We start from the raw sequence: 23,598 nt of genomic DNA, 5'->3' as shown, positions 1-23,598 counted from the left end.
ACCACAAACGTCTCCGAACCTAATTCAAAAACTAATTAAAAAATAACCTAAGATTCCTGTACGCAACGTACATTTTCTTTCATTAAGTATAGCAATGTATTTTTCTGTGAACATAGGCGAATAAAATATAATAAAGAAGATTTTGTCTCACAATATTATGTTGTTTGTCTGCAGGTACGTATGCAGGGAAATGGGCGCGTATTGGGAGCCATCTTGTTGTATGGTAATGTAGGCTTTGTTTTAAAAACTTCTTATTGTTCCGTCCCGGCGGCGCATCATGCACTTCACGTGTGTTCCTGCTATCACACAATACAAAATGTTACATCCTATCTCTGTTGAATACTTATAACGTTTAATAGGATTATAAACCCTTGAACAGTAAGAAATTACGTCTCAATAACTTTGTTAAAGGCCGTGGTATTTCTGCCGCCACGCCGTGCCGGATTAGGCATGCAGAAATATTGTACTCAAATTACACAAGATATGATATTTACGTAACACTTTATTAGAAAACATTATACCCAGTAATTTACATAGGAAAGATAGATATTAGAAAACATATCTGCTGTGTTAGTTATCTGTAATCTATGGGGCTATAGAATAGTTCGTGGCAGACGCACGTACAAGATATTTATTATCCATATAAATATTCATTTTCTACATAAAGATGACCGACGTCCTTGGAAGGAGGTACCACTCCAGATTCTGTAATAAACCAAATGACATATATTTCTTATCAACCAAAAAAAGAATCACGCCAATCGGTTGAAACACAGTAATAGAAATCCTCCTTCGTTTTTGAGAACGTTGGTTAAAAATAATTAACGGGAAGTGACATACTGCTGGTATGACGAAAAGGTCAACATGTAAATATGAGTATAATCATAGTGTAGTTCAAATAAAAGTCAATTATAGCTTTAACTGTGCCAATAATTTATCTATTCATGAAATGCAATTGGTCCAGCGCTCGTTAACTGTGTAAGTAAGTATATTATTAAATTTATCAATGGATGTTGTATTATCTTTTTGCCCTTTGATATTCATTGCAAAATGCTAAGTGAATCACTGGCATAGCTGAAACATACACAACATCTGTGTTGCAAATGACATGTGTATACCACGTGTCATGTATGCTATTATCTCCACAATAAACACCGCGTTTAATTGCCTCATTATATACAACAATATAAAAACCTAATGGCGTGTTCAAAGTTTATAAAAACATATGAATTAAGAGATGAAACAACATTTTTTATGTAAATTAACTATTTATTATTATCATAGTTTACATAATTCTCTCTTACATATAATATCATATTTAAAACCTGAGGGTATTGCAGAGAGGATGAGTAATTATAACACATCAGTTTTTAATTAATTCGCTCAAATACTTAAATACAGTGTATACGAGCTAAACGTTCCAATCAAATTGTAATTTCTAGATGAATTAGCATTCAAAAATAGACATCAGCAATTTGACGATAATTTAATGACTGCACCAAGTGTGCCCTAAATATCCAAAAGCTTTACGTATAGTGCTATTTTATCTGTACCTACCATGTGTGTCTATTTTAAACTCAGTTTACAATCTATACGAAGTGTACATACTCTTGATAATCTACCCCTAATCAAACTATTATCGCCAATTTAGAATTAAGATTTTTATCTTACACAAAATGTATCGTAAATAAAGTTTAAAAATTAATTACCTAATGTTTTGTAAGCAGCTTGATTTATTAAAATATGTACGTATATATTTTCTATATAACTATTTTAAGTATCTATTTCCAATAACGTAATAAATACCGAACATTGCAATGATAGTAACAAAATGCAATAAAATGTAATGATATCGAATGAAACACGACAAATGTTCAAATAAATTCGCGTTTACGTCAAACCAAGTTGCAAGCAATTAAGACGGCTGTTATAGAGTAGCATTGAAATTTCTAGAAAAATATTTAGAATATTAAGATTTTATACGCCACTTATGATCATGAAATCGAACATCATTGCGTGTTCACTTGATTGAATCAAACGAAAGTGGGACAATGCACCTAAACTATAACAAGTGTGTGAGGCGTCGTCAATTGAATTAAATTTTGAGTAGTAAATATACAATGAATATATTAACATACATTAAGGTTGTGTTAAATGTGCGCCATAATTTGTAAACTGATTTATAAAGGTAGCGCAATAAACAAGAATGCAATATAAACGCGACAAGCCTCATTCATATTCACGGAGACATCAAAGGGCTTAGTGAAACATTTGCATCTGTTGTTCGCACAGTCGCCGCGACGGCCGGCCATTTGGAACGGATCCTGGAACATCACTCAGATACTGTGACAGGTCTTGCCAGATTGAGCATACGAGATTTGTGCGTGAGTGCTGTACGCTTTGCGGTGTGCTATATGCATCTTTTTAATAATGTTACCGATTACTCATTAGCAGTTGAGATCTCAGTTCAGATGAATATTTATGCGATTCACTTGCCAATTTATGATAGACAACTAGAGCACATCTATAAATATGTCAAAAATGTTTTAGATGTGAATAACAGCTGAGCATCAGCTGACGTAGAAGTGTTTCTGTTCATGTCGTTCAAATTGTCCGATTGTCGACGGTCGGGTGAGTTCATCGCTCAAGCTATTCATAGTACGTATATGCAAGCTACACTGTTGATAGAGTCGCCTATTGAATCCGTGGCTCCGGCCCGCCCGCCGGCGCAGCCGTGCGTACACAATTGAGAGGCCACCACGGTGCGATTGGAGATTGCTTCTGGAATGTATGAGATATTACGCTCAGTACAAACATATTTCCACATAAATTGGATTAATCAAACCGCAAACAAAATAAGCTGTATGGTAAATAATTTTCATTACAGGCATAGATATTGAATTCAATATTAAATATCATATTGGTTGGATTGTACAATAGACAGGTGTAATTAGTTGTGTGTGCCAAAAAAAAGTATTCAACTAAAAGTTTGAAATCGAAGGCCGTCAGTTCCGTGTGCGGCGTGGTGGCGCGGTGTCGCAAGCGAAGGCGCGGGCCGCTCACCTCGCCGCTATCTACGGGTCACGCGCACCTTCGATTCCTTTCTAAAGTGCTTTCTACATCTATATTTGCACGGTCTGCGTCGCTTCAAAGCACTGTCTCACCTTCATGCTTTTCCAGGTGAATTATATTATGTTTCAATGCAACCGAATGAGAATTCGTCGCGGATGTCTTAACACTTCTGGTTGCAACTCGCAACCGAATACATTTATTTATTGAGCGCTGGTTGCTTGCATTTTACATTAACATTCCGATTGCAGTACGTCATTTGATTGCGCTTCAATCCGGTGCCGGTATGATGATAATACCGATAGCGTCGTCTACATTCTTTGTATGACATTTCATGAATGTCGTATTCAATATTTTTGGAGGTCACGATGCTATGTGTAAATGCTTTGATATTAAGAAAATTGAAAGTGAATAGTGTTGCACAAGTCGATTGACTTCGACTCGTCTGCACCGTGTGATTTAACGAACAAGAACCGAGAGGAATCAACTCTTGTTACGCGGCCAGCTAATTACAGTCCATTGCTGAATAAATCCTATTGCATGTCGACAGTGATTATTAGAAAGTTCTGATGACGCAACTATTTCCTTAGCCCTTGTTCTTTTAAGTGTTGTACTGGCGGTATAATGTAATTTGTTTTATAATAGTCAAAGGAATTGCATAGTTTCTTTATACTCACTGTACCGTGGTTCCGGTGCAAAAAGTAGGAAAATGGAGACATGAAGGCAGAACGATTAATGAAAACTCGTGGCAGACGAAACATCTTTTATTTCGAAATGTCAAAAACCTCACTACACTGGAGTGAAACACTCATCGACATGGAATGCCGCCAACTTTGCAAAGACAAAAACTCAAGTAACAACGGTACATTAAAAATCTTAGTTGTATTTGTATTAGGGTTAAATAAACCTAAATAACAAATTGTTAAACGTTTAAAAGGTATATCTTTAAGCGAGGATGGGAGATAAAATATCAGCTATCAATTTCGTAAATTAATTAAATTTTACCAAGCTATTAACTTAATATATTAAGATAATTAGAGAGATAAATAAACCAATTTCCCCAGGTTTTATTGGTTAGGAAGAGTCTATCTATTTTGTTCTGCTTCGTTGTTCCGTTGTTGTTCATGGAAATTATTGAACAATTCATTTTATCAGACATTTGTGTTAAAGATCTATGTGTATTCATCTATGTATATATATCGTACGACAACAAATATGCTTTTAGCATGCGTCAGACGTCCCGCGCCGCGTCGTGTGAACCTCAACTTTACGCCTTGTTGCGTAGGTGACTCATGCTAGTTTTAAATTCTTAAATACATCCGAAACATACTAATATATGACATTCTGAATAACTTCTATCCTCTGCGATATTCCCACTTAAAAAGCAGAATCTTAATATTGTCCCTAGGTAATTAAGTATATAAGATTTTGTTTGGGCAACTACTTTTATTACTGGTGTAATTAAAGTTTCTATTTTACTTGAGAAAATATGTACTTACGTGGGCTACTTTTACAACGCGTGGCTTGATAGACACATTGATAACGCCATTGTTATAAACAAAGAGAAAATCGCGTGTCATTACATACGATATAATCACCCGTGAGGTAATGTTGTTGCTTCTATTCCTTCTGATAGGACAATGTTATTAACTCAGAGTTATATTTAGAAAAACTCAAAATTATTTAATAATACGTATGAATATTAATCATATGTTGTGAGTTCTTTGTCTCTTCGCCTGCTTAATCTATTAGTTGACCATTTTGGGAAGACGTCGTTAATTGTCTTTATATCGCTCTAAATCATGTCGGACGTTACAGCTAGCCCCTCGTCCGTTTTATTGATATTAGGTCTGCCTATGTCTGAATAGAATCATAATATTCTTTACTAAAAATAAATTTACTGGAGCTATTCGTCTGAACGTTGCTAGTTTATGTATTATAACATGGCTTCGAATATTTGTTATTGTTTCCTCCTTGCATAAATGAATTCTACATTAGTATTTAATGTTACTTAATGCAATTGTTATAAAAGTAAATGGTGATGTGAATAGGTACAACTACTCGAAAAAGTCCATAATCGTTGATTTTTAAATCTACATATTTTCATTAAAACTAAAGGAGAGAATAATCTCTCACACAACCTAAGAGATGTTTTTTGTTATCTGAAATTCGGCTGTGCTGTGTGGATTCTCTTATATATGAAAACGGTGGCCTATATTTTTTAATAAGTACATAATAATTAACAAATGTAATCAATCGTCAATTTTATGATTTTATTATATTATTGTTATATGTATTGTAATTTATAAATTACGTCAACGTAGAAGCAGAAGTCTGCGCTTCTCATCTAAAAATATGAACTAATCGATATCAAACATCACTAACTCTAGTCGAGAGCCAATAAACAAACATCAACAAATGACAAGAAATCCGTTTATATAAAAACGATAACATTGAATCACGTTCCTGCCGTAATCTAATGTCATCGACATTATCGCGCAAAAATATTTCACAAACGCCCGTGCGAAGATTGTTCATTGTACTTCCATCGTATCTAGTCATAAGTTAGTGCGTAAGGTCATTGCCGTCTGCACGTCGCTCCCTCGTGGCCCGCCTCGACCCTCATTTTAGGCGTTAGTAGTTGTAATTACCAACCATCGCATATCACTACTCAATGGAAATGAAAAACGTAGTGAAATGCTCGTGCCAGTAAACGTTTACCGTAACAGAACATTGCGTGCAATAAACGGATAACGTCGGCTGCCTACCTTGAACTTGTTCATAAAATATTACGAGGATTTTTTTTATACATCGTTGACGATTTTTCGTCGAATATAACTTGAGGTTGGTATACGATTAGGTTATAAACGTGGACAAGAACACAAAAAATATATATGGGCAATTTTGGATTCTCTTAAGCATTCTTATTATTTACTTTTAAGATGGTAAGAAAATGCCATACAAATTTCTACGGTAACTTCTTTGATGAAACCGATTATAGATGTAAGACGACCGTCTTCTATTAAACGTTTTAAAAATCTTTATATATTTAGAGATTCAGATTAACAGATTCTGTTTTACTAGCTGCTCCCCGCGGTTTCACCCGCGTAAGTCTGTATCCCGTAGGAATATCGGGATAAAAGTTGCCTTTACCTGTAACCTATATCATTATTTAAAAGCTAAATTGTTTGGTACTATAAATAGCTGATTAAATAATTTTATTTTGCCAAAAAACTTAATCGCTTTCAAATATATATAATTTGGAAGCACCAGCGTTTACCCAGTTGAAAGTTATGAGTTTAATGTAATAAATAGAAAAAAACTTTTGTGTATAACAAATAGAAAAAAAAACAATCAGAAAAGTAAAAATACAATCAGATATAGAAGTCGGATGATAAATATAAAACACTACTGTCAATAATTTATACAATCTGTTGCGATATCTATATGAATGCAAGCAGGTAACAATAAAGACTACATGCCTTTGCGAATAACAGACAATATTTTGTATTTATATCGAATATCTAGGTTCTAAAAGAATTATAAGGAGAGGGGAGCTGCGCTGACGCAGAGCAATGTAATGTAATTGATGATTGCTTGTGCGTGGGAGCTACACCTGCTCTTTTACTATTTAGACCAAGGTACAGCAATTCTATACGCTTGCGTGCATAAATAATTGCTTAAATTACATCAACACATGAGAAAATCTTTTGAGAAAGGTTTAAACGTAAATATTAGAAAGTAATTGTGTATTGTGTACATATACAAATTGAACATGTGTGATTCAAATATTCAAGATACGAGAATCGTATGAAATTTTAATTACAACTTGGCGTCAACAAAAAATGTAGCACACACTCGGTACAGTTATCTATCGTAATTATGTTCAATGATTATAACTGAGTCTGCACGAAATATGAATACTAAACTGGTTAATTACTTGCAGGAGGCAAGCTAAAATAAAATAAATAAAGTTTTGTCAGTTTTTAGATGTCTAAGACTCAAAGACTAAAATGTATAAATAAAGTTTTGTCAGTTTTTAGATGTCTAAGACTCGTAAGTTTTATCGGTTCAGAGAATTCGACAATTATATAGACTTACCAGTTACTTGTACTTAAGTTATAGGTACCTATTTATAATTATTGTAAGTAAATTAAAATAAAAAATACAACCGTCTTTTATTCATATCGTTCCACATTGAGATTGAATCGTTACTAATTTAAGGATAGATTTAAAGTAGTGCACATTCATTGATCGAATAAATTCATAATTTTCCTCATAATCATTGATTCATTCGGTCGTATTTGTGACTAATGATTCCAATAAGTTAACTCATGCCGAAAATGAATGGAGTGGAATATTTTGTTCAAGAAAGTTCAGTTTTATACTGGAACTGTTTGTTACACCCAACTGTACCTTAATCGAAAACCGCGACGCGTGCGCATGACTTTCAGTCACTTCCCCGGAAATAAACCTTTTAGAGGTGTGCTTATAATGTTGGTTACACTGCAGATAAGTATAACCTCTATTACTTAGATAATAACTATTTCCCATTTATGTAATAACACGATTTTTCGATGTCTCAGTTGGAATTTTTCGAGAATTATGATTCTTTGATTTTTGTTTTATTGTAATAGATAGTAGATAAGATTCGCGTAGTATCTTCACATAATCATTTTCATTCAAAGGTACTATATCTGAAACTATTTTTAAAATCAATATCATACAAACATAAAGGTTCGGTACTTTAAAAAATTCAAAGCAAAAGTAAAGGACAAACAGTAGGTTTTCAATGTACATTCATTCACAAATGAATTCGTAACGCGATACATAATTACGTAATAAAACGTATCGTTATCATCTCACAGCGGAACTAATTACCTCCGATTACAAATATTTAACTTGAAAAGGGATAAGCGACGCTATCCGCCACCCACGCGCGTTGTTTGCGTCGTGTCGGAATGGACATGGCGGATTTATGTTCTTTCAAAGAAATATACATTAATATTTCTATACGAAGACCGTATTCATTCACAACAATAGCGTGAATGAGTTCCATTAAGGGCTACTAATTGACCGACACCCGTACAATGAGGTGGACACGCCATGCCATTGTAGTTGTAAAACACACATACCCCAACATACTTAAAGTACATTAGATGTGAAAACTATACGATGTTCTATTTAAATATGTTTACTAACTATTAAGGATTTTTTTAAGAAATGTAGTATCTAGCGGATATTTTAAAATTTCATTAAACTATGTCATTGTTTGCGAATACGAAACGTGGCGTAGGTGGCGCTATCTCGGTGACTCGACGGAAGAGGCGCCGTATCCTGCGGAAGATAAGCTCTGAGCCTCATCTGCGACAGTGATACAATCGATACTCTATCCCCTTATTATTAAAAATCACTTTACGTCGCCTCCTTCGTTGCGTTATAAATATATTGCAACTCTGTATTTGCATAGGTGAATAACATATTACCAATACGCGATCTGAATTGGTTCGATTTCAAAACTTTGCTATCGATGACGTCAGTGTAACACTTTACTAACTAGGCATATATAATGCTAATGACATTTTTTCGCTCTTGGTTGTTGTCATTGCGTGTGCGCATTCTGTTCTGCACATAGTAAATAATACATGTGGCCCGGTTCGTGCTCCATTTACGTTATCATGGTGGTAAAATAAGCAATGTCCGATATTTACGGCATGACAAGATTGCAACGGATAAAAACAACAGGTTATTTGTAATATGTGTATGCGTTGTTATAAAATCAAATGCACATTCTCGGGCCACGCGTGTTCCTTATCGTGCTGTTAGCCGCCATTAAATTGTTATCTCTGCTCTAAATATTTGACTCTACTATATCAGTCACAAAAATAGGTAGCGATTGCTTCATTCATTCCTGTCGATGGCGACGTTTGAATTAAAAGGACCGACCGTTACAAACTGAAGTAAGGTCGTAGTCATATACTAATGTATGCGATGATTATACGTTTATTTATAATGTATGCAATGCGCGCAAAACATTCGTATTCGGAGCAGGTGCCAGGGAACATGATGGCGGGCGACATTAGCTGTGGTGTCTGTCGCGAGCCGCGTTTCGGAGGTCGTTGGACGACCCCTGTAACGCGACTCACTTAACAGACGCGCACTGAACAATTATTTGCACATAATAATAAGTCGCAACATTATACGCATTTATCTCGTATACGTAATTGTCAATCCGCTTGTGCTTCCTATTTGGTGTCGAAATAGATCCTTGGTTTTGTGATAAATATTATCACTGTTTAAATTTTAATTATATTTATTCAATTTGAATCAAAATCTACTAATTATCGGGATGTGTCTTATCGATTAAATTAGTAATAGGAAGTTTTTGGGATATCATATATTGGATAATTTGCAATGTTATGTATCTAGACATGCTAGTAGGATGGGTAATGGGTAGGTAAATATTAAAATTGTGACGCATAATTATTAGAGATGTTAAATTTGCAGCCAGATCAATGATTCATCCCGGCGACTTGCCAATTGATAACGGTTTCTATTTGTATTGTGACAAGAGTAGGCTATATAGTACGAACTAGGTACCTACGTATGCAATGGGTTTATGTAAAACCTAAGTGCTTCATAAACATTATCTTGTATTTAACTTTGTGAGTCATAGTAGTACAAGATCCTACTGCTCAATTTTGCTGGTACCTTAATTATTATAATTTGTATATAAAATGTTGAAGGAGAAAGGATTGATTAGTATACCGATAAAAATTGGGCGAAGTATCTGTAATACATAATTTAAAACTAATTATCAAATTACAGCAATGCTCTTTTAATTATTTTAACGCCATTTTAAGTGAAATTATGTAAAGAAGAGAACAAAAATATGGTTTCCAACGCCCAGCTCTCAGTGGACTCTAACGTTCTCCAAAAATTGCTAATTTGATGCAGCTGTAGTGAAATTTATATTACCAAATTGAATACACAAAAATGTATTATAGATACTCTGACGGCTGATTTTATTCAGATATTTCATTGCTAATTTGTTGCATGCTCCTTCAACATTCATTTAAAATTAATTTCATTCCAATATAGATACCTCCGGAATCGTGCAGTGGAATCCTAGGTTATAGTCATACATATTTGTAAAATTACTATCATGCCGCTATCACTGCGTTTAATTGTTATTTGTTAGAAAGTTATGTGTAAGTTTAATTTGTTGTTTGTAATTAACGATAACAATTTGAAGTAGAGTAATTATTGAGGTAAATTTATCTATAATATGAAATATTTTCATACCTATTCTTATTAGTATTTAAATTGTATGATATGACTTACATGTAGACGTGTCCATTTATGAGTTTTTGGTTTTAATTTCATAATGGTGATATTGACCTGTGTCGAAATGGTGTCGAATTGTAAAGAAAAAATGATATATTGCCTTATTCATAATAAATAATTCTACGTTGGTAGATATCTAAGACAATCAAACGTCTCCTTTCACTGCCTGTGTAAGTTCTACGAATCGAAATAATATTTATAATACGATTACAGTGATTGAAGGAACCTAGTCCTTAACGACATAACTTACTAGTCTGCTATATATGCAACAATGCTTCAAGTCGAAGCACATTAATCAAGAAAATATTAGCAGCATATTAAAAAATAATTATAATATGTTATAGAAAAAAAAAACAAAACATCGGGGCATTAAGCCGTGTCCGAATAACAATTAAAATTTCATTACGACCTTGCCATTTGCCTTTCAGATTCTTATAATTACCTGGTTGGCCTTCTCTGGATGCTGTGTTAAATGTTAAAATTTCAATGTCCTGTTTTGTAAAGCTCGCGAATTATTAAAGAATGCATCGCCTCGTCTCGGAGGCTCGTTCAATTGTTTTTGTTTTCGATGCGTGGCTTTGCCTCTTGATGCCACTACGAGGTAAAGCAAGTTCTCATTTCCATGGCATTTTCCTCCAGCTTACTCATGACTTATATGATGATTTTTATAAGTAGGAGGCCTTGCGGGTTGATAGCTCTATTATAGACAGCTCCCAGTCGCGTCATTGGCCTCGATCCAGGAATAGGCCATCTATGGTTCAAGTGCACGCCATTTCCGGTTTAAATGTGCCGTAGCATGCCTGGTTGGCGCCAGGATAATTGTGTAAGTGTAATTTTGTATGTCTGCTCCATTTGTACACATCAAGACATCTACTATTAAATTGAGATTTGTAACTCGCATAACGTTATTCGTCCCTATAACAAACATGTTCCAGTAACATAGGCGTCACCCGAGCTATTTCTCTATGAAATTTTCCTTCGCATATTTATAAGATAACGTATTTATACAAGCGACATTTGATAGTATATGAAGTAATTAGAAACTATTTCGCATAATGTAGGGATTGTTTATTTCTTATGTAAAAACAAACCCAAACGAATAGAATAACTGGAATGATAAGTAAACCTATAAATCATGATATCACTAGCATATTATCTTATTAATGCAAAAGTAACATTTAAATAGCAAAACGAGACATGGCAATGTATTAATTTGATACATGATATCTATGCAGACATAAATCCAGTAGGCGTATAAAGGAAAATACCAGTTTTTCAGTAGAACCGTGGGATATAATAACGTCAATGCGTGGGCGCCACGTCGACCCGGGCCGGCCCGTGGGTGGCCCGGGGAGCCTAGTCTCTGAAACGAATTTTACCTACCCCATAGTGGGTGTCTATTGGGTACTTTACTACTACATCTATAACAGACATTTCGTTTCATAAAATGTCTATCTTAATCATTACAAAGGGATACCGTAAAATAAAGCGAGAGCTCTGTTGTTTTGTTGCGGTGATAATTTTCATGTGTAAAAAAAATTTAAAATTACACAGTTTTATATTACCCATACATAGATTCTTATTATGCCTTTATTATAAAAAAGCACTGGCATAAACATTTAACTTGCGAACAAAATGTTACAATTCCTTCGAAAAGGCATCCCATTTCATATTTCCATTCCATACCTTTAATATTTTCAACTAAAGTGCACAATTTTCTTACGAAGGGGAGACTGCGTTTTCGATTTAAATTTTATTAATGATCCTACCGTTCATCGTTCTTTGCTTATAAAAAATAAAAACTTCAAACATAGCGGTCATAGCGACTTGGCATTCATATATATGCACTGACCGAGTCTGAAGTAGATACTCGTTCAAAGATGGTGAAATATTGTCTGTTATTTTAGTGGATGATCCAGTAGATTAGATAAGTAAAGTGTTATCATGCAACACAACCGTCGTTAATCTGATAAACAATGTAAACATTGACAACGCAACTTATTACTGTCTTTTATAAACCTGCTGGAAAATTTAATCAATACTTGATATATATATTTTTCATTTGTCTCGTGATATGACACGGAACAAAGACAATAACAAAACAACATATATGGACGCAACCCTCGCCCGAGACTTCTTCAAAAAACATTCTCTAATCTAAAACAAATCTATATTGCGTTCGTCAAACAGGGATTACCTTTGTGGCTCGTCATATTTGGTTTGAAATTGGGGATCAAGCAAGCAAAGTTTTGTATTTCGCGGAGAAAATGGATGCAATATGAGTCGTTACTCAAGACAGCGCTATCGATATCAAACGTGGACTTTGCGGACTAATAATGTGAAATATTGAGCGATAAAATATTGATTTGAAATAAAAATGTCTGTGAATAGTAACCAATATGAATTCAGTTTTGGTCATTTTAAGAGCTACACTCTAATTAAACGTTTCTACATTAGTTATACCACACCATAAATTTTCTAATCTGTGTAATCTAAACATAGGCAATTAGTATGATATAATGTATACTTATATACAAACTTAACATGTAAATGTTATTTTTATTCGTTGAAACATTTTATTGTATTATCTTATATATAAAATTCTCGTGTCACAATGTTAGTCTCTATACTCCTCCGAAACGGCTTGACCGATTCCTCTGAAATTTGGTAAGCATATTGGGTTAGTCTGAGAATCGGCCAACATCTATTTTTTATCCCGATTTTCCTACGGGATACGGACTTACGCGGGAGAAACCGCGGGGCGCAGCTAGTATAATATATAAATATTCATTTACATGGTGATAGTGGGTTTTCGTAATTTTTTTTTTCGTTAAAAAAGTATTTGTTTTTGTAAGAATTATGGGTTAAAGCAGTTTATTTATATCGCTTTAGATATAACCTTACCTAATTTATAACTTATAAAATTATTCTTTTCACGGAATCTGTATCAAACCATACATGGTTGAAATCAACTTTACTATTATTTAAATTTAATTTAAGTATTTAAATACTGCATTTGAAATATTGCTATAAGACATAATTTAATACCTATTTGACTAAAATTGTCAGGTAATAAAATTAACCAAACGTGGAACGCGAATTACCGCTCTTTGCGTAAATAATTATTTAATCTTGTAATTAAGCTGCCAGTCAACGAAGTATATAAATATATATTAAATAGGTGTAGTAGGCCGGTTCGTGCCGCGTCCTCACATTCGCTATGTTAATGAGTTCCCAGAACTCTCGTCGTCGAACGTCTCGACTCTCGATTCAAGCGAATCGTTTAGATAACTTCCTTTTGCACTACACATTTGGAAATTCCAATTGGATACACTTAGCGATTCTGATAAAACCAACACGCAGAACCGAAGATATTGGATATATGCCTATACGTCATTTGGTTTTCACAAGAAAACAATAAAATGTGTAGTACTAGGCTGCGCCCCGCGGTTTCACCCGCGTAAGTCCGTATCCCGTAGGAATATCGGGTCAATAAGTTGCCTATATGTTATTCCAGTTGTCCAGCTGTCTACGTTGCAATTAGCAGTATCAAATTTCATTGCGATCGGTTCAGTAGTTTTTGCGTGAAAGAGTAACTAACACACACACACACATCTTTACAAACTTTCGCATTTATAATATTAGTAGGAAGTAGGATAGGATAGGATGTAGGATAGGACCTATTCTATCCTACTTCCTATCCTAATAGGATGCTGTTTGTCATTTTATTTGATTAAATTTAACCAAATTAAATATTCTAATTTAATTTGACTAAATATAACCGACCTATGTAAATTTCACTGATATTATAAAGAGGAAACTAGGAAATGTATTTTTGTAATATTTTCACGCAAAAACTGCTGGACCGATATAAAAATTCACCATTGGAAAGCAACAACTTCACTGAGTGACAAAGGCTATACATGTACCACGGGCGAAGCCAGGCCGAACAGCTAGTTATATTTAAGTGTTAAAAATGTGTGATTATTTCAACTAAAAAAGAATGGTAGGACCATAGTTAAAAATTATAATGAATAAGAAAGTGGTGGTTGTTATACGATAGAAAATATTTAAAAATATATAACTAAATAACATTATGTAGTTTGAACCACTATGAGGAGATTATCAAATCTTGTTTGAATTATTGTATAATCCTCTCCTCTTCGAGCCATCTTTGTAAGAAACTATATGATGTTAACTAACAAGGAATATGTTATTTCACAATTACAAATTGTTGAGATCTTAACAGAGAGTCGTCATAACTGTGTAAATGGCGGTATGTGCGTCAGCAGCGAGATTAGGTATTCGATACTCACGTTTCAATTATCCGAACCCCGATAGGAGTATCATAAAAACGAATCCGCTAAATTGGCTATGCTAGCATAAAATCAATACGGATACCAAGTAAAGAAAGTTTTTATTTTGTTTTCTTAACGTCTGCCATCTACATACGTCAATAGTAACACGAAACTGCATTCCTTATTTTACATTTGATAGTGACCGCGATTTCGCTCGCATTGACTAATTTTTGAACCCCTTTTTTCCAAAACAAAGTTTTTTTTTTTAATTTATCCTTATGAATTACCTATGTTGTAGTAAAATTCTTCTTAATGTATCTTCATTTAATTCGCAGAGGACATACAGACAGGCAAAACTTTTTTGAAGTTATTTGAATATTTAAATCAACGTATTCACCTTGAAACATATGTTTTATACGTGTTAACTGCTAACAAATATTTTGACGTCTGCCGCCGTCCATGACCCTGCCGGACGAAGTGGACAGAGAGAGATATTTACATAACAAGAGGACGGAATCCGGCGAGAACGCACCATCGCCACCTCGCCGTTTATTCAATTAAACATAATCAACCGATGAATGATCGTCTCAAATACGACTAACTTCTACGTACTTTGAATAGAGCTTCGAACAATGTAGTTTCGTTAGATCTTTGAGGCTCTTTCAAAACACGTTTAGTTCTCTTTGGGGATACCGATACATACCTATTCAATCTTGTTCTTTGTTCTAAACAGTTTTGATCTACTTTAACGTCAGTTAAGCTTTAAGGTAAAATACCTACCTAATGCTAGTCATTATACACAATTTCTGAGATCGATATCCACTTGGGCGCGTCTCTTCAACGTTGTAAACAAATTATCGAGCTATTCTTAGAAATTGCATATCAATAACTGTTTTACAGAAGACTGATGGTTTTTTCCTTACCACGCCGCACCTACAAAGTAATTCAATATGTTATGTAAATATTAGTATAAAAATTTAATTTATTCTTGTTTTACCTGAATCACTAACTATTTCGTAATATGAGACTGAAGTTCCTTTAGAAGTTAGCTAAGTAACTAGAAGGTTGGTATAAACATTGTGAAATAAAAATATGGCAAGCTTGTTAAATAAGAAACGCGCTTTACGGGGCTCTTACGTTTACATATATTCCCAATTAATTATTTTAGTAAAGATACAGGCGCAACATAAAAACTAATCCATCCTCAGTTGATAAGGACATGACATCAGAAAAAATTAAAAAAATATAACCTTACATTTTCTCGAAAACCATTAAATCGTTATGGCGCAATTGGTTAAATATAAGAAATCAAAAATGTGTTTGCTTTAAACATGTTGGCTAAATTGCGTTTGAAAAACGTAGTTTGTTTATCCATCAAGGAAACGCTTTATCAGAACTTAGTTTCTTGTTACTGGGGGAAACCCCGATTGTATTATCGGCTCAAATATCGTAAATTCAAGGGAATTTAATATCTGTCTGTAATAAGTAGGACAGGCAGATGTTGAACTTCATTGGTAGTTCATAACTTTATTAACATTTGTTTTATTTCAAATATTTTTAGCAAATGAGCTATATTATGAAATAGATATATCACAACTTAGATAAAATTTTGTTTTTGCGATTACACAGTATGGTATAATTTAATTAATTTTCAACGTTGACATAAACATAACTTAATTTCCTACCTTATATGTACATAAAATCAATCATAAAATAATCCAATAATAAGGGCATGAATAAACATAAATAAATCTTTTGAATATATGGTATAATATCTACCTGATACAATACACGTAAGCCGCTCTGAAGTTCCATCGAGCATAAACATAGACGCCAAGATACCTACTGATGCCATAATCACTGACACAGATTGTGGGCTCATCGACGTACAAGTCGTGAAACTCCATGACAGCAAACCATTTAAAAGGCAAATACCGTCACGATGCGCTTACGCGGATGTCGATTTTTGTTATGCGGTTAATGTAATTAGACCCCGATTAATGTTTTTAATCCTTCTTTATGCTATTATGTTTACGGAACAGATTACAAGACGTATAAAGGGCATCCAAGTTTTTCTGTGCTTCTTATTTGCGGTAGTCAGCTTTTTTGTTGCATAATAAGACGGGGACATGGGAGGAGTGTAGGTCATCAGCCATAGCTGATAAAACATTGGTCATACGTCGAACGAAAAGCTACGTGTGTAAGAGACCTGGTTGAACATACTAATGCTGTGATTGGATCAATTCCTCTAATTAGTTGGTTAATGAAATGTCCATGCATAATCCCTGATTGTCTTTGCAGATTGACGGACGTGTGGCACGTGTGCCGGCGCCACGGATGCGTCGCGGGCGGCGGCGTGCAATGAGCTGCTAGAGGAAGCGATGGTGGGCGTGGGCGTGGCGGAGGGGGGCGGGGGTGCGGGCGGCGCTCCCGACGGCGGCTACTACGGCGAGTACTACCCGCCTGAACCTTACTATGTCCCGCCGGAGATGTGTCCGCACCCGCAACAGCATCCGCAGCATACGCACATGTGCACCATGCACGCTGATTATAGTAAGTTATTGCTGAATTAGTTACCTGATCAACAATGGCTAATATGCGAAACTTTATCACTTAATTGGTGATTCATTTATCTTCAATACATAAGCTTTCAACAGTTAAAGATTGATGCAGAGTAGCTTGGAACAAATCAATAGGTTAACGAAAACTATACAAAGAGTTAAACTTTCGTTATTAAAGTTGGAAATCGACCACGATCCTTATTGTAAAATTTGTTTCATCAAAAACTATGGTCCGCTATATTATTCATTTATAATATGTACATATATGTAAAAAGAATCAAGTTCACAATGGTATCCTGTTATAAAAAGTACTGAAATCAATCAATTTTTGATGGGTGCTTATATCTTTTTATAGGTATTTCGCGAAAGTACTAACTCCAAAACTACACACTATATAGACACTATATTTTATTAAAACATATTTAAATAAGTAAATGAAAAAATGTAAATATTGTATATTCTATTTATTCTTGTGGACGTGGTTGGTTTTAAAACTCACAGATTATTTATCATAAAATTTTATTAGTACTTAATACTTTACTATTCTATTTACATATAAAGTGCGAATACTGCGAATTGTCGAATCATCCAAATATATGCGAATTTACGATGCGGAACAGACGGCGTCGATGGCAAATTGAGACATGCCACGCTTGGTGTCCCATGTCTTCCGTTGTCATACAATAAGCTGTTGTTACAATAATTGTGTGTCGTTACACGCTGTCTTTATACTTTTTGGTTCCGTACACGTACGTAAAGGGCAAAACGGGAAAAATTCTTAATACGACTTTTATTATTTTAATTCGAAACAAACAACAAACAAAAACAAGATAAGATTAGATAGATTGATAGACTAGCTAGGTCTAGTTATCTCTTTCTACGTAAATGCAAAAAACACAAACAAGACTGATATTAGATAAGTAGATTATTCTTACATTATATCAATAAATCACTTAAGTGCTTATATGAATAATCGTTTGTTATTCAAAACTTTAATATGAATAGTCCCTCGAAAAATACCTAAATTTCTTACCTTGTACAAAGAGTTTAATTTTCAAACTTGTTACTATGAATCGTAACGACGTTCTCTTTGGTTGTTTTACCGTCTCAAACTCAAACACAAATACAAATCCTCAAATCTTATATTATTTCTTGTTAGCCCATTTCCATATTTTTACGGTCACCTATTAAAAAATAATTTAAACATCAGGTGGCATGCCGGTGGTGACCTCAGCTGCTATGATGCCGCAACTGATGCCACCAGTCCTCGATGAAGGGATGCGACACTACTTGGTGGCGCACCCGCACGCGCAACACCCTCACCACGGCCATCACCAGCCTCACCACCAGCCAGCCCACCATCAACCACCGCCTCACCACCAGCCACCACACCCATATGTAAGTTCTTTTTATGGCAAGTGGAGGAGCCATCACCTGATGTTGAATGGTCAACCACGCCACAAATATTCGCAGCAGCGATTATTCGAGGCTTATTTTTTTTTTTTAATAAAAATTGCAATTTAGCTGTAGTTAATATAAAACGATTTATTTGTTTACGTAACATAAGTAGCTCCATACACTACCACTTCATACCATGACATTGATGACAAAATAAAAATGTTCGATTCTATTATATTTTTATTTCAAATGCGTTTGCGTAAATTGAAAGTATAAAATTCCGATTTATTTTTTTGAAATTTTGGCTAGGTAGTTCGATTCCCGGACTTGGCGTGTGCATTTTTGAATATCTTTTAATGAAGTTATGTTTATATTAAAAAAAAGTAGTCTTTTGCTATCTGCACTTTTTAAATTACTTTTCCTCTATCAAAAATTTCCACACGTAGTATGTATGTATGTACGAGTGCTATCGACAATTATGATATATATTATTGAAATTGACGTTAAATACCTATTAGGAGATTTTACTTTATTAGTTATGATTGACAGAAGAAATTTTAATAAATATCAAATAATGTTATTTGTATACAATCCATTCACAATTTTTTTTATGCAATCCAGAATTTAGTAACTCAAATAAGTAATGACATATGACCTTGCCCTTGTATTAAGCTAAGGCTTATTTTATAATGTTGGTATTAATGTAAGTATTAGAATACCCATTTATATGCCAATATAAACGTCCTGGAATGCTTCACTATCCCTAGAGTTTTGGTAATACACAATTGGGTACCTACGTTAGCAGCATATTTCTGTGAAGGTTTGGTATAATTGATGTTTTATTAATTAGGGGACTTTCTTGCTTTGCGAAAACATCAAAATGTATGTTATAAATAGATAAACATAATATAAAAAGTTTATTTTGATTATATTTTACAAAAACATTTTGTTTTGTTACTTCTAGAGAGTCCTATAACAAATATATACACAATAATAAAGTAAACCACCTATGTAAACATTCCCTTCGTCTATCGATTATTTCGTGTTCGCGAAAGGATCGAATAGAAATAATACAACCATATGAAATGAACGGTTAAGTATTTGCATTTACTACTATTATTGTATTATCTGATTTTGGCTTCGTTTTACGGTTCTGGTAACCTTATCGGTAAATATTGTACAAGTTGGCATTACGTGGCACTGACGTCCACACTTCACTTCGCATTCTTGACAAGCTTTACTGATATCGAGAAGTAATTACTGTAGTTTTTATTAAAAATGTGCGATTCGAATGAAACAAGCGCTGATAAAGAGAAAACTGAGGTTGGTGATTAATAAATAATAAGCTTCTCATTCACAAATTCGTATCTGACATCAAAAAATTAATAGCCATAAGTTTGTTTATGCCTTGGTAATGTTTACAAACATATAACTAATCTTTCGTAACACTTACCTAATCTGTGAATAATCTTGTTATAGCTACTACAGGTTTCTTTTAAAACAGTGCTGTGGGAAAGTGAATACCTATACCATATTGTCATTTAACGTACATAAAATAAGCATATTTATAATATTATATTGAACTTAACGTTAAATTCCAGGGTCCAGCGAATGGTGCAGGCGGCCCTCAACATTTCTACGGGCCAGGTTACACAGCTCATTTCCACCATGTGCCACCTCACCACATGCAGCATTCACCACCTCCCCCTATTTACCCAAAAGATGAAAGAACTCAACGCCAATACACAAAGTTAAAACAAAAATTAGAGAGGAAGCAGAATAGTAGGAATAATGGGACAGGTGCGTTGATGCAATATAATCTTTATTTGGTGCTTTAGATTTTACCTTTCCATCGTGGCTTAATTTACATGTTTTTGTAATATTTTTTTAATAAATATACTCACAAAGAAAGCAAAATTTGTTTATTCATTACATAATGAGATCTCTTTATCCTTTTTTAAAGTACTCAATAATGTTACTTACAGAAATAAGCTCTGGGGCGAGCACACCATCGCTGTCTCCTCGCAAAGAACTGAATGGTCGCGGTGGTGGAAGTGGTGGTGCATCATCGGGAACATGGTCAGAAGGGGAAGGATCCTCGGCGGGTGCTTCGGTGCAAGGAGATGATGAAAATGATACCCAAGCATTACTTGATCTATTGTCTGCCACAAGAACCCCACAAGTAGGTGTTATTTTCCTTTTATTCAATATTTTGGCTAATATACATTGTGAAATTACAAAACATTTAGATGGCTCAGAGTCTAAGATTTTATTAGTCTCCACAAAGATTTGCGAGCTGTTTGTTCCTAAATGTGGAAAAATTTATATTCGATCGAACAATAAAATAAATCTTGAAATACTTTGTGAAGTTTTTGTTTGTTAACAATTATTTAAATTGTGTAGTGTTTCCAATTGTTGTGTAAACATTTTTTCGAGCAGAAAATTTATTATATATTAAATAAATATTTTGTTTGAAAATAGTTAAAATGAAATGTATGAGTGAGTGATATATTTTTATAATCAACACTATTTCTATACTCAACTGTATATTTACATTCCAGGTCAGTGACATGACACCTACAAGTGCTCTTGTACAATGGAACTCGCCGATTCCCGAAGGAGTCACATTACCAAATGTGGAGCTAACATATGATTTACTGCTGGGTGATCGGGGACGTTACAAAGCTATATACAGTGGACCCTCATTGTCATGCAGGTAATTATATTATAATATGTACTTACAAGAGGAAATAGTGATCTTCTAGATATTATAAGCCCATTTATTGTACATATGTGACAGTAATCACTTACAAAAGTAATAAAACTAATTTTAATATGTAGATATTGTAAATTTTTTTACATAAAAAGCACCAACAAGAAGAACAGCACCAATGAAAGGTTCATAATGTTAGGAGATGAGAGCAAGGAGAGAAGTAAGAAGTGAATAGCAAACATTTTTTTGCACAACAATAACTAATTATACATCAATTATATTTTTATATATGTAGAGTATTTTAATACAAGGTTAAATAATTTCGTATAATAAAATGTTGTTATGTTTTTCTTCAGGGTAAGGGATCTTAGGCCAGGATGTGAATACTCAGTGTGCCTGCAAATTCGTGCAGGGGAGCTGATAGGTGCAGCGAGCGAAGCGGCGACGTTCCGCGCTCCCCCCGCGCCCCCCGACCGCCTGCCCCCCGCGCGCGTCACGCAGCGCCAGCGGACGTCGCTCCTGCTACGCTGGCCGTCTATTGCTGATAATGGCGCACGCATCACCCACTATATACTCGAAATGGACTCAGGGGAAGGATTCGTCGAGTTGACCAGGCCGCGCACGCGACAGCACACCGTTAACAATCTCCGGCCCCAGACGCGATACCGCTTCCGCATCGCCGCAGTCAATGAATGTGGACGTGGAGAGTGGAGCGAAGACACTGTGGTGTGGACTGCAGGCTCCCCACCGCCCGCGCCGGCCCCTCCCACGCTCGCCGACTCCACCTCCACCTCTCTCAAACTTAGTTGGGACCGTCGCTCCGATGAAGAATTCACCCTTCAGATGGACGACGCCGCGCGTGGTCACGGTTTCCTTCCTGTGTACAGTGGCCCAGATTGCACTTACCTTTGTGAGGGTCTCCGCAAAGCCACTGATTATCGATTTCGTCTCCGCTGCGAGACCACCGACGGTCAGGGCCCGTGGTCAATAGAGGTGACCTATCGAACGCTGCCAGAGAAACCCGGCCCTCCCGGACGACCTACCGTTCGTGGAAAGGTACACTCTCGTGCTATTCGTCTTAAATGGGAACCGCCTAGTGATGATGGAGGATCTAGCATAGAATCTTACACGCTGGAGTTGGACAGCGGAGAGGGGTACAGGTGCGCCTACCAAGGCCCCGAGAGAGAAGCGCATTGTGATAGACTGTTACCGGGAACGTCGTACCGCGCCAGAGTGCGTTGCGTTAATGTGGCAGGAGAGAGTGACTGGTCGGTCACTGAAACTGTTTCAACGGAAGCGACTACACCGGGAGCGAGTAACGCACCAGAATTGGTCGCTGAACCGCGTGCCACTCTCGCCTCAATTAGTTGGCGACCCCCAGAGTGCACGGGGGGCGCTCCCATCATTGAATACCGCGTCGAACTCGCGGGAGACGATGGCGTGGTGCGGCTCGCACACACCGGGCCGCAGTGCGACTGCACGGTGCGGGAGTTAATTCCAGGATGCCAATATAGACTGTGGGTGACGGCGTGCAATATGGTCGGCGCGGGGCCGCCTTCTGCGGCGCTACGCTTTGCGACTAGGGCCGCGCCCCCAGACGCGCCTGAGCCGCCCTCCGCCACTATAGAGAGCGCTAGGTCCGTCCGCCTCGAATGGAATTCCCCCGCCTCTAACGGGGCTCCCATCATCGACTATCACGTCGAAATAAGCGGGATCAACGTTGACGACTCGTACGCCCACGTTTATCACGGAACCGAGACGACCTGCATAGTCGAAAAATTGACACCGTTTACGCCGTATTTCTTCAGAGTATGCGCCACCAATTCCGCCGGTCGCGGCCCGTGGTCCACCATCAGAGACGTCCTGATGCCGCGTGCTCCTCCAGCCCCTCCCACCGGCCTCCGTCACGAATCGACCGCCGACTCCTTGCATCTATTCTGGCGAATCCCGGCCTCGCACGGCGCGGAAGTGCTGTCCTATCGCGTGAAAGTCGGAGAAGAGGCGTTCGACACGGAGGGGCCCACGCCCGAGCAGCTCGTCGAGGGGCTCGAGCCGGATACCGTGTACGGCGTGCGCGTCGCGGCGCTCAACGAGCTGGGGCTGGGCGAGTGGTCGGAGGAGGCGCGCGCGGCCACGCGGCCGCGGCCGCCCGCGCCGCCGCGGCTGCGCTGCGCACAGGCCGCGCACAACTACCTGCGCCTCGAGTGGAGCT

The 23,598-nt window shown here is 36.4% G+C and overlaps 1 protein-coding gene across 1 annotated transcript in view; it reads left to right on the top strand.

The window, feature by feature from the left end:
* The window catches only part of LOC119835902 (fibronectin type-III domain-containing protein 3a-like), a 37,292-nt gene that overhangs the window by 11,537 nt on the left and 2,157 nt on the right, over positions 1-23,598 (top strand). Inside the window, exons 2-7 of the mRNA XM_038361052.1 lie at positions 17,016-17,267; positions 18,486-18,673; positions 20,275-20,473; positions 20,659-20,855; positions 21,235-21,389; positions 21,743-23,595. Coding sequence (XP_038216980.1) covers positions 17,096-17,267; positions 18,486-18,673; positions 20,275-20,473; positions 20,659-20,855; positions 21,235-21,389; positions 21,743-23,595 — 2,764 coding nt within the window. The 5' untranslated portion in view covers positions 17,016-17,095. The remainder of the gene's footprint in view (positions 1-17,015; positions 17,268-18,485; positions 18,674-20,274; positions 20,474-20,658; positions 20,856-21,234; positions 21,390-21,742; positions 23,596-23,598) is intronic.

The sequence above is a fragment of the Zerene cesonia genome, chromosome 1 (assembly GCF_012273895.1).
Source record: "Zerene cesonia ecotype Mississippi chromosome 1, Zerene_cesonia_1.1, whole genome shotgun sequence".
In the NCBI taxonomy this organism is placed as follows: Eukaryota; Metazoa; Arthropoda; class Insecta; order Lepidoptera; family Pieridae; genus Zerene; species Zerene cesonia.
Note: the sequence above shows the minus strand (reverse complement) of the source record. Positions and strands in the feature narration are given on the sequence as shown.